We start from the raw sequence: 11810 nt of genomic DNA on the forward strand, positions 1-11810 counted from the left end.
CTATTTAGTTGTTGCAGTTGTTATTATATAGTTGTTGCCTTGATTCTTTTCATTATGCTGATATCCTGTTGTGATTATATAGTTGTTGTTCTGATTCTATTTACTTTGCTGATATCCTATTGTTTACTCCTATATGTTGTATACTTTCATTTCTGTACCCACTGAGTATTATATATACTCACTACCCAGACCCTGGGATTTCCCTTGTTTCTCCTCAGGTAGCAGATAGGATGTTGGTTGAAGCTTGGAGATATGCCAGACTGCTCCATCATCTCACAGCAGGATTTAGTTGATGTCCTTTCTTCGCATGGTTTATAGACTGCTTGGTTTTGTGGTTCTTTTTGTATCGTCGGTTTATTTTGGAATTATGTGCTTATCTATGTTCCTTGCCTCCCTTAGCTATTGTGGACTAGTAGTTGTGTTTTCCTATATGTAATGGTCAAGAACTTTACTAAATCTCAGACATATAGTTTTTCGTTGTCATAGTTTGGTGGAGTTTGTTTTATTGTGGTTTGATGCCTTATCGTAGTGTATTCATGATCATGGGTATGTATGAATGTGTGGTTGGCTATGTATTGTGTTTGTTTTGGCCGTGTGAGCCTATTATATCATTATGTATCAGGAAGAGTTGACTTGTTACAGGGGGATGCTGTCGAAATTTTTCGATCAATCGTCTCCCGGGACGTAACAGGCGAGATTTAACTGATCTTGTTCTTTACAATGTATTGTCCAGGCTTGAAACTTGCATAATTTAGTTTGTCACTGTGTAGTGATTAGTGATCAGTATGAAGTTCTGCAGGAAAAGGGGAAAAAAATCCTGTTATGCTTAAAATATGTTAGTTTGTTCTTCTACATCAGTTTCCTTCAATTCTTTTTTTCCACACTTTTTTCAAAACCTTCCTAGTAACCTTTAATCATCGCCACTTATTTATCTCTTCTGAACTGCTAATCTGCAACCTAATCTGAGTCTAACGTGTACTTTTGTAAAAGGTGAAAGTTGTCATCCCAACGATCCTACACGGTCGGTTTCATTATCATATGTGAGGAAGTAAATTGAGAAATTACAGTTGATCACGACGGAGGAATTCCAACGTGCATAGACCATAGGTAGGTTGGGTGAAATAAGCCCTCCTGACTCAGCTTTGTTGACCTCCTGTTGGTCAGATCTCTTCTATCCGAGTCCCCAAGTGAGGTTCGAGCTCGACTCTTAAAGCTAGTAGACTTCAAGTTGTTATAGTTTTTATCTAACAAATACAATAAAAGTTTTAAAAATATTTTATGCTCTTTTTGCAATAGAAATCTGCCTGTGAGATGGAGGCTGAGGTGGGAAGTAATGAACCGGAAGTCTGTTGAAGTGGAGATGTAGTCTGACTTGCATGGCAGGCTTGGCTTATAATGTATATTAGAGCAAACGTCAAAGGACATTGAAAGTTGTTACCAGTAAGATCTTTCTGATGCTTAAATTATTAAAGATATAGTGAACAGTCGAGAGTGCAAAAACGAGAGAGATATTTATTTATAAAATAAAGCTACTTGTCACAATAAATTCCTGTCACAAATTTGTGACATGAATCTGCACTGTTTGATTTTAAAGTTAAGATTAAATCTAGGTCGTAAATTGAATGGGTGATTGCGATGACCTGGATTTAATCTTCTATTTTAAAATCGAACGGTTAAAATTCCCGTCACAAATTTGTGACGGAAATCTGTTGTGACAAGGATTCCAACTGATACTGTTATTTATATATAAGGCTGAGAGATACCTGTGATGATAGTGGTCGTGATCTCTAGGAAATCTGGAATCATTTTACCATTTCAGCCATTAATTCTATATCGATGGCAATTGAAAATTTTCGAGAAAAAAGTTGGAATGAGTTATTAGAAAATGTGAAGAAATTCTATGACTTTACCAGTTTCTACTGCAACATCATGAGCAAGCGTGACCTATTTTTTGCAATGAAAAATTGTGAATAATAGGTTACGGAACAAAATGGAAGATGATTTCTTATTAAGTTATTTGATAATGTACTCGCAGTTTTGATGTCAATTCTGTCATTGATGAGTTTGAGTCTATGAAAAAGCGAAGAGTGCAACTTAGATTGCGTTGAATGTAACTTATTTCTTAGTTAATTCAAAATTTATTTTATTAGTGTGACAATGCGATGTTAAAAAATGGCCCCCCCTCGGTAAAAATCCTGGCTCCGCCCCTGGTCTTACCCAAATGATCTATTTTATCAAAGTGATCAAAGCATAGATAGAATTTACGGAGTAAGAGAGGCCTCGATATATATACTATCCCTCAAAACATCAACCTAATTTCAGATGAAACTAAAATGAACAAAGGAAAAGACAAGGCTATGCACCATATTTGAGATAGAACTCAAATCAACTTTAGAAAAAACCAAGAGAAAGACAGAACTTGGCAATCCTCCAACAACATTGTTTCCTTTAGCTTTTAGCTTTAGTTACATGACATCCATTACTATTAATTGCTTTGGCGAAATACATCTGAAAATAGCAAAAGAATTACCATTTTCAGAGGCATCTTTATTTATCTATCTGGTGCACAGCTACTCTTCTAAGCACTCCATGGTTTGGCAACGAGAAGAAGTTGCCCTTCTCGTTGCACTACTATTCCAGGAGCTTCCCTCGTGTGGAACTCCTCCTTCTCCATTCCATCAGGCAGCTCCCAATCAAACTGATGCACCAGGTTTGCCAGTGCAAGCTCCAACGATGCAACGGCGAATTGCAGTCCCGGGCAAATTCTTCGGCCCGATCCGAAGGGCATGTACCGGAAATCAGTTCCGTTGAAGTCCACCGTGCCGTCCGAGAACCTCTCCGGCCTGAACTCCTCAGGCGCGTCCCACTGCTTTGGATCTCTACCAATTGCCCACGCGTTCACTAAGATCCTCGTCTTCTTGGGTATGCTGTAGCCTTGAATCACGCAGTCATCCAACGTTTCTCGCGGCAGCAGTAATGGAGCTGGGGGGTGCAGCCGCAGGACCTCCTTGATGACTGCCAGCAAGTAGGTCATTTGGTGGAGGTCTTCCTCTCCGACAAGGCCCTTTCTGCTCGCTATCCTTCTCACTTCGTCTTGCAATTTCTGCATAACGGGAGGATTGCGAACCAGCTCGACCATGGCCCATTCTAAAGTAATGTAAGTTGTGTCTGTGCCAGCTCCGAAAACATCCTGCAAGTGTTTGGAGGAATGAGGAAAAGAGGTGAGATGAAGATGGATAGGTCGACAAAGAAAGAAAGAAACATCCAAAAAACAGAGTGAATTAAACAATGCAATCAGTTCTAGTTTGCGTCGTCAGTCAGAAAAATGACTGCAAGAAGGATCGATCTTACTACAAGAAGCGACTTGAGTTTTGCTGGCTCGAGGACAAACTCGTTCTTATCCTGCAGCGACATCAAAACGTCCACGAAATCCTGCTCCTCCTTCTCATCATGACCGTCCATATTTGACGACGCTCGATCCGCATGCTCCTTGATGACTTGATCCAGCAGCTCGTCCCACCGCTTCCTGTCCTTCCTCGCCCTCGCCACGTAGCCCAGCAACCCATCCACCCACCTCAGCCACCGGAAGTGGTCCCCGAGGTACACCGCCGTCAGCAGCACCGAGTTCTCGTCGATCAACTATAATTTTTTGATTTATCTTCTTATAAATAATGATAAAGATGATAATATAAAACCACTAAAATGACAAAAAAAATTTTTTTTACATAAAAAGATATGCCTCCTTAGCTTATAACCAAAGCACATGAGGCATTCTTTTTTTTAACATGAGTCCAATAATATCAAAATCAACCTAAAAACAATATTACAAATCACTATTAATATCTCATAATTCACTTAGGTTCTAGCGGCTAATAAGTCTTATCTGTTTTTTTTTCTTCCTTTGTTTTTAGCAAAGATCAAGAGAGCACTTCATATTTTTAGAATAATCAATATAACATCCTATTTATAAAATAATTAATATTACATCTTATTTTAATTTTTTTATTAGCTTATGTATAATTATTTAATTATTTTTTATTATATTATTTTTATTATTATCTCTCATATTTTCCGTTTAAATTTTGAATTGAAAACGTATTATATCAATTATGAAATTATAACTATAATTGTAACAAAATTATGATGAAGTGAAAGCTTTGATTAATACGGTGAAAGTGGGGAGCAAGTGTTGATTAGTATGGTAGAGCAAAGAGAGATGATTGATACATAAATCCACGCACAAACCCACACAGGTCGCATGTTTAGACAGGTAGATTCTTTTGAACCTATCTTAAAATGAATTGATAAAATTTCAATTCAACCTGTTTAAATTATTCGACTGGATGGATGATTCCGACGAGCCTAATCCATATTGACGACTCTACCACCAAGTATAGATGATACTCTAGCAACTACCTTCGAAGTTAGTAGAACATAATGTTAAACCAATTTCTTTGAAAACATCTAGACTCTCAAAATGAATCAAAGATTTTAATAAAAAATAACATTGAGGGATGCCCTAAGGTGTCTAATGATTTTTTTTTCACATATAGCTAGCTCAATGTGTCTTGGTATACAAAGCCAAGTCAATTTCGTCTGACTAATGCTAAAAGTAGATGGTCTTTCCTCTAAGTTGTCTATTAGATAAATTTAAAGTATAATTTATGCACATTCAAAAATTGACGTCAAAAATATTCGTCCCATATAGTATTCAAATTCTGATAGTTTATGTTATTGTTTTACACTACACCAATGGGGCACTAATAAAATCTCTTAAGATTAGGGGTGAGCAAAAGTTCAATTATACAAATTAATTGATCAAGCCGATCGAATTGAAAGTTTGGTTCGGTTATTAAGAATATTATTTTTTTAAAAATACTGATTGTTTTAGATAATGCGGTTCAATTTTAATTTTAAAACTCCTAATTCGGTTAAATCGATATTATATGGTGTTTGTTTTGAAAACCAGCACCACATTGCGGTGCTGGTGCCAGAAGAGGTCAATTTTGGTACTCTTTGCGTTTGATAAAGTTTTGACTTATGTAGGGGGATTTGTGATGCGGAACAACAGAACTTAGATTTTTGGGATCATTTTGATCGTAAGCTTTGATAGATCATAACTTTTGATTCAGGTTGAATCACGAGACTTACAATATATCAAATCAAATCTCATTGAGAACGACCTATAGTTTTATGCTCAAAATCGATATTTAAAACAATTTTAGAGGCTCCGAAGAATTTTTATCATTTTTATTAAAGTTATTTTTACTCTTTGCATCATTAAGGTCAATGGCGGAGCTAGGTTGAGACCTGTGTCCAGGCTAAAATGGTTTAAGGAAAAAACTACTTGGGCTATAACAGAAATTATTATTATTTTTTTAAATTTTTCACTTGCATCCTCTCTTTCATCTTATGCAATTTTGAATGGGTCCCGAGCTAAACCCCGGATAGGAATATGTGTGGCTCCAGATATAATGAATAGTAGAAAGTGCGAAGATGAGAGAGATATTTATTTATATATAAGGCTGAGAGATACGTGTGGAGATAGTGGTCGTGATCTCTAGGCAGAAATGTGGAATCATTTGACCATTTCAGCCATTAATTCTATTTCGATGGCAATTAATTCTAGCCATTGCTGTAAATGCAAACTGTTCAATTGTTGGTGACCATTCATACTAGAAATGATGATTAAGGGAGGGACCACGCAAGGATCATGAGCCACGTCTATGACCTATTGTGGTGAGAGGTATAAGAACTTAGAGAATTGAGTTGGATTTATGTTTGGTGGCTTGTGAAATCAAATCGGTTACTTGAATCATAAGAACTGAATATCTCAATTAATTATCTTGTTTTTATGATACTAATATTGAAAAAATGACCGGGGTATATATTTTAAATGTGATCAAAACATAGATAGAATTTACGGAGTAAGATAGGCCTTGATTAAGGCCTAACCTCAAAACATCAACCTAATTGAGATGAAACTAATTAAGATGAACACCAAAATGGACAAAGGAAAAGACAAGGCTATGCACCATATTTGAGATAGAACTCAAATCAACCTTAGAAAAAACCAAGAGAAAGACAGAGAAAAAATCCTCCAATAAAGAGCTTCTAGCTATAGTTGAAATCCATTACTATTAATTGCTTTGGCGAAATACATAACATATATTTTTGTTATTTGCCCACGAGTCTGAAAATAGCAAAAGAATTACCATTTTCAGAGACATCTTTATTTATCTATCTGGTGCATAGCTACTCTTCTAAGCACACTCCATGGTTTGGCAACGAGAAGAAGTTGCCCTTCTCGTTGCACTGCTATTCCAGGAGCTTCCCTCGTGTGGAACTCCTCCTTCTCCATTCCATCAGGCAGCTCCCAATCAAACTGATGCACCAGGTTTGCCAGTGCAAGCTCCAACGATGCAACGGCCAATTGCAGTCCCGGGCAAATTCTTCGGCCCGATCCGAAGGGCATGTACCGGAAATCAGTTCCGTTGAAGTCCACCGTGCCGTCCGAGAACCTCTCCGGCCTGAACTCCTCAGGCGCGTCCCACTGCTTTGGATCTCTACCAATTGCCCACGCGTTCACTAAGATTCTCGTCTTCTTGGGTATGCTGTAGCCTTGAATCACGCAGTCATCCAACGTTTCTCGCGGCAGCAGTAATGGAGCTGGGGGGTGCAGCCGCAGGACCTCCTTGATGACTGCCAGCAAGTAGGTCATTTGGTGGAGGTCTTCCTCTCCGACAAGGCCCTTTCTGCTCGCTATCCTTCTCACTTCGTCTTGCAATTTCTGCATAACGGGAGGATTGCGAACCAGCTCGACCATGGCCCATTCTAAAGTAATGTAAGTTGTGTCTGTGCCAGCTCCGAAAACATCCTGCAAGTGTTTGGAGAAATGAGGAAAAGAGGTGAATTACTAAAAAACAGAGTGAATTTCAATCAGTTCTAGTTTGTGTCGTCAGTCAGAAAAATGACTACAAGAAGGATCGATCTTACTACAAGAAGCGACTTGAGGTTTGCTGGCTCGAGGACAAACTCGTTCTTATCCTGCAGCGACATCAAAACGTCCACGAAATCCTTCTCCTCCTCCTCATCATGACCGTCCATATTTGACGACGCTCGATCCGCATGCTCCTTGATGACTTGATCCAGCAGCTCGTCCCACCGCTTCCTGTTCTTCCTCGCCCTCGCCACGTAGCCCAGCAACCCATCCACCCACCCCAGCCACCGGAAGTGGTCCCCGAGGTACACCGCCGTCAGCAGCACCGAGTTCTCGTAGTTCAACTCAGCGAAAACTTTGTTCCTCCCCTCCGTCCTCTTGATTTTTCCCGATACCACTCGGCAGATCAGGTTGTTCGTGAAGGAATATATTATTTCGGATAGATTTATGGTGGTCGTGGCCCGCGCCGCGATGGCCGCCACCATGGCCGCCACCTCCTCCTCCCGCGCGCCGCGGTAGGACTGCACCCGCTTGGAGCTCAGCAAGTGGACGGTGCAGATCTTGCGGAGCTGCCGCCAGTAATCGCCGTAGGGGGCGAAGGCTATGTCGCCGTCGACGAGGATCTTGGCCGGCGTGATGGCAGGACGTCCGGCGCAGACGAGGTCCTGGTGGCGGAGGACGTCGCAGGCGGCATCGGGGGAGGAGACGACGAGGGTGGGGACGCGGCCGAGGTGCAGAAGCATGAGGGGGCCGTGGCGGCTGGAGAGGGCGGCGAGGGACTGGTGGAGGAGGGGGCCGAGCTGGTGGAGGTTGCCGATGAGAGGAAGCCGTGGAGGTGAGGGGGGAAGGTTGGTACGTCGGGAGATCAGTTGTTTCCTGGATCGCAGGAGGAGGAAGAGGAGGAGAGAAGTGAGGGGAAGAAGGAAGAAGAGAGAGAAGAAATCCATGTAGCTGCTGCTGATGGACTCCGGAGGATAGAACAGATATGCCTCTTTATAACCAAGGCATTCTGTTTTTTTAACATGAGTCCAATAATCATCATAATTCACGTACGTAGGTTCTAAGGCACTAGTCATATCTGTTAGCCAGTATGTTCTAGGGTTGATTAGTACGGTGTAGCAAAGAGAGATGATTGGTACAGTGAAGCACAGTGATAATTGATTTTTTTTGAAAGGGGAATGCAAAAAAAGAGAGAGAGAAAATAGAAAAATAATCTTTTATAATATATAAAAAATATAAATATAATATAATAATTATTGTGTAAGTAATTATGACCATAAGATCTTGTTGCCGACGTAGTGGGAAAGACGTCCGCTGCATATGTGGTCCTAGCGGCGGGCTTTGTCGCACTGACATAATGACACGACATGTGGAAGTATCGTGTAAAACGACCTAGCAAAAGCGTATGCGGCTCAAGCAGTTGGCACACTCGTGGCATCATAAGAGAAATTTTAGTCCCTAAGACCATATCCGACAGATATCTTTTGGTGTAAAAGGACATCAATTATTTTTCAATAAAAAATTTTAATTTTATATTAAAATGATGTAAGTACTTGTTTATTTTAAATAAATATATTATAATATTAAATTTATATTTAAAATATTTTCAAATATTATAAATTAATATTATTTAATTTAATTTAATTTATTTTGTAAATTTTATATATTATAAATTTATATTAGTTATTAACTTAAATAAGTAATATTTAAAATATTTGTTATAAGATTATAAATATTTTAAAATTTATAATATTGGTAATTTCATAACAAACACATAATTAAATATTTAAAATTTAAAAATACATAAATATAAAATACATACCCAACATATAATTTAAAGATGCAACCAACACTAAAATAAACATGCATTTAAAATAACTATAATTAATAGCATTGCAATACTAAATAAATCAATGTTTAATATTATGGAAAATCACTTTCCAATAAACCACTGAAATAATTATGAAAGTTACCGAAGTCATTCAAAGGATCTTGAGATTCTTGTCCTTCTTCTTGAGACGAATTGAATTTAGATCCTTCTCTTTAATGTGGAATTAATTGAGATTTTTGGTTTTTAGTCATCTTTTGCATCATTTTGACTTGTTCACCGTGAATAAATTCACCCATTATCGGATCGGCGATGATATTCAAATCTTTGAATAAAATTTTATTCTCTTCCTTGAATATAGCAACATCGGTACTTCGATCCAATACCGCAACAAGTTCGTCATTCTGTAAAACCATTTTTCTGAGTGCATGGTTGTTCATTCTTTTTCTTCAGTTTTACTTTCTTCACCTCAATAGATCGTTTAGTTGAAGTATCACTATTGTCCAAATCAGTAATGTTAAAATTAAACGAAGAGACACATGGAGATGAAGATGAATAAACATCTTTTTCGAGATTATAAGATTGAGAATAATCAGCTTGAGCAGTTGTTGTTGCACTCTCATATATGCAGTTTTGACATTGTCACTGTTGAATTTCTCAATACCTTAAAGAATGCTCTACACATGTCTAAATTTGAAACCCTTTGAGTAATTATGATTCATCTGATCTTGCATTAATAACTAAATTAGATATTGATTATAAAATTAATATACTCAACAAAATAAATAATGATAACAACTTACAATATCTTCCTCTGATGCCCCACTTGGATTCAATTCTTCCTATTTTTTAAAAAAATTAATATTACATCCTATTTTAATTTTTTTATTAGCTTGTGTATAATTATTTAATTATTTTTTATTATATTATTTTTATTATTATAAATATGTTTAAATTTTGAATTAAAAACGTATTATATCAATTATGAAATTATAACAGTTTGTGTAACAAAATTATCAAAGTGACGAAGTGAAAGCTTTGATTAATACGGTGAAAGTGGGGAGCAAGTGTTGATTAGTACGGTAGAGCAAAGAGAGATGATTGGTACAGCATATGTTGATAATTGATTTTTTTTGAAATGGAAAATAGCAAGATAATTATAAATAAAAAATCAGAAAATTAAAATAGAAGAAAAAGGGAAATGCAAAGAGAGAGAAAATATTGAAGAATAATAACTTTTATGATATATCAAAAAATATAAATATAAATATAATATAATATAAATTATATTTTTGTGTGGATCGAAATCCATGTATGACCATAAGTGGGCCTATTCTCTTTGGTAACGCGAACGCGGAATAGAACTAGGGTGCTCTGTCTTGGATTTTTTTTCACGGTCTCACACTGTCGCCCTCACGATCATTTGTGAGAAGGTAAATCAAAAAACTATAATTTATCAGACGGAGAAAGATATTATTGCTTAACTTCGTTGAAATTTAAACCATTGCCTTCTTTTTATAAGTCTGTTTTATCGTAACCGACTCAGTTATACTCCAGAGATTACTTAACCTAGTTCTCGTGTGATAGATTTGTCACATTGAACATTGCTGAATCGCTGGGTTGACAATTACGACATCCCCTCCCATTAGGGATTACTTCATACTTATTTATTTACTTATATCTCATTGTAAAGTCGATGATATCAAATCATTTAGAAGTCATCTCTTGTCAGAACCACTTGGCATTGATATATTTCATTTTTTTTTTATCATTTTGTTCATTATGGATATTCTTTTCGATTTGATTTTTGGGATGTACTCGTAGACATATATGCATATAGTAAAATCATGAAATTTATTAATTTAATTATTGCATTGCTATTTGTATTGATATAATTAGCTTTAGTTTCCTCTGTCATAATTATATTATCACTAAGTGGTACCTTATCATCTAATGGATATTTATACTCCCTAGGGTGTAACAACATAGGATGGGAAACATTGAGAAGATGTTGGAGTAGCTCATCGAGCTTGACTTAGTGCAATTAAGTTAGTTGGCTCAGTAACTTGAGGTCCACTAGATGATTTGGGACATCAAAGAGACCATAAAATAAGGAGTATTAAGGCATAATGTTGATGATAACTAGAAGAATGAGCACAATGAAGATGAAGCATAAAAGAAGACAAATGGAGCAAATTTGTAAGTTTGATACATTCAAGAGACGTATAACTTAGCGAGAGATGACTTTAATGGCAAAGTCATAATGGAAGATATAAATTAAACTCTAAGAATTAAGAGACTTATATATGTGAGATCAACTCCACCAAGTAGAGCTGTCAAACGGATCAACCCATGACAGGGCGGATCAACCTGCTAAAAACCTGTTATATGGCGGGGCATCCCACCAACTTGGCTGGTTGATAAATTTTCAACCCACCCAATTGAAGGCAGATCGCGAGCTAGGCGGGTGAACCCAAGGGCCTGTGTTGGCCACGGGCCTGTCAACAAATAAAAAAATATTAAAATATTAAAAAATTTTAAGTTTAGATTGTAGTTTAAACGGGTTAAGTTAAAATTTTTAAGTTTGAATTACGGTTTAAACGGATCAAGCCAACTAATTTAATGAATTTTCTCCTTTAATTTTACATTTTGAAAAAAATAAATTTTCTCAATTCACGCGCCAACCCACATAGGTCGTGGGCTTAGGCGGGTAGACCCCTCTAAACTCACCTTAAAATGGATTAATAAAATTTCAATTCAACCTGCTTAAATTATTCGACTGGATGGATCAATCCGACGAGCCTATTCCAAATTGATGATTCTACCATCAAGTATAGATGATAATCTCAACTACCTTCGAAGTCTAGAACATAGGGGTGTAAACGAGCCAAACTGCTCACGAGCTATTCGAGTTTCAGTTCAAAAAAAAGTTCGTTTGAGTTCGTTCAATTAAGTTAACGAGCTGAGCTCAAGCCGAATTTCGAGTTTGAAAATATTATCGAATCGAGCTCAAACTTAACAGTATTTAGTTTGTGAACTTGC

At 37.2% G+C, this 11810-nt stretch overlaps 2 protein-coding genes across 2 annotated transcripts in view; both read right to left on the bottom strand.

Annotated features, from left to right (window-relative positions):
* Positions 1-2578: 2578 nt before the first annotated feature.
* On the bottom strand, positions 2579-7951 carry LOC141827047 (cytochrome P450 71A1-like). The gene is made up of 4 exons (XM_074714330.1): positions 6997-7951; positions 6236-6877; positions 3352-3639; positions 2579-3190 (listed from the first exon to the last, which is right to left on the bottom strand). The coding sequence occupies exons 1-4, from the start codon at positions 7885-7887 to the stop codon at positions 2579-2581; spliced, it is 2433 nt and encodes an 810-aa protein (XP_074570431.1). The 5' UTR covers positions 7888-7951.
* A 1032-nt stretch (positions 7952-8983) lies between these two features.
* The window catches only part of LOC141827048 (uncharacterized), a 5073-nt gene continuing 2246 nt past the window's right edge, over positions 8984-11810 (bottom strand). The window contains exon 4 of the mRNA XM_074714331.1: positions 8984-9172. Within this exon, the coding sequence (XP_074570432.1) occupies positions 8984-9172 (189 nt within the window). The remainder of the gene's footprint in view (positions 9173-11810) is intronic.

This window comes from Curcuma longa, chromosome 4 (genome assembly GCF_044706935.1).
Source record: "Curcuma longa cultivar G26 ecotype Majalengka, Jawa Barat chromosome 4, ITB_CL_G26_1.1, whole genome shotgun sequence".
Taxonomy (NCBI): Eukaryota; Viridiplantae; Streptophyta; class Magnoliopsida; order Zingiberales; family Zingiberaceae; genus Curcuma; species Curcuma longa.

Excerpts from the sequence above, each read along its gene's own strand:
- LOC141827047 (XM_074714330.1), bottom strand. The coding sequence starts at position 7,887 with ATGGATTTCTTCTCTCTCTTCTTCCTTCTTCCCCTCACTTCTCTCCTC. Across the intron at positions 6,878-6,996 it reads ACCTCAAGTCGCTTCTTGTA|GATGTTTTCGGAGCTGGCAC; the intron begins GTAAGATCGATC and ends AAACACTTGCAG. Across the intron at positions 3,640-6,235 it reads CTATGCACCAGATAGATAAA|TTGATCGACGAGAACTCGGT; the intron begins TAAAGATGTCTC and ends AAAAAATTATAG.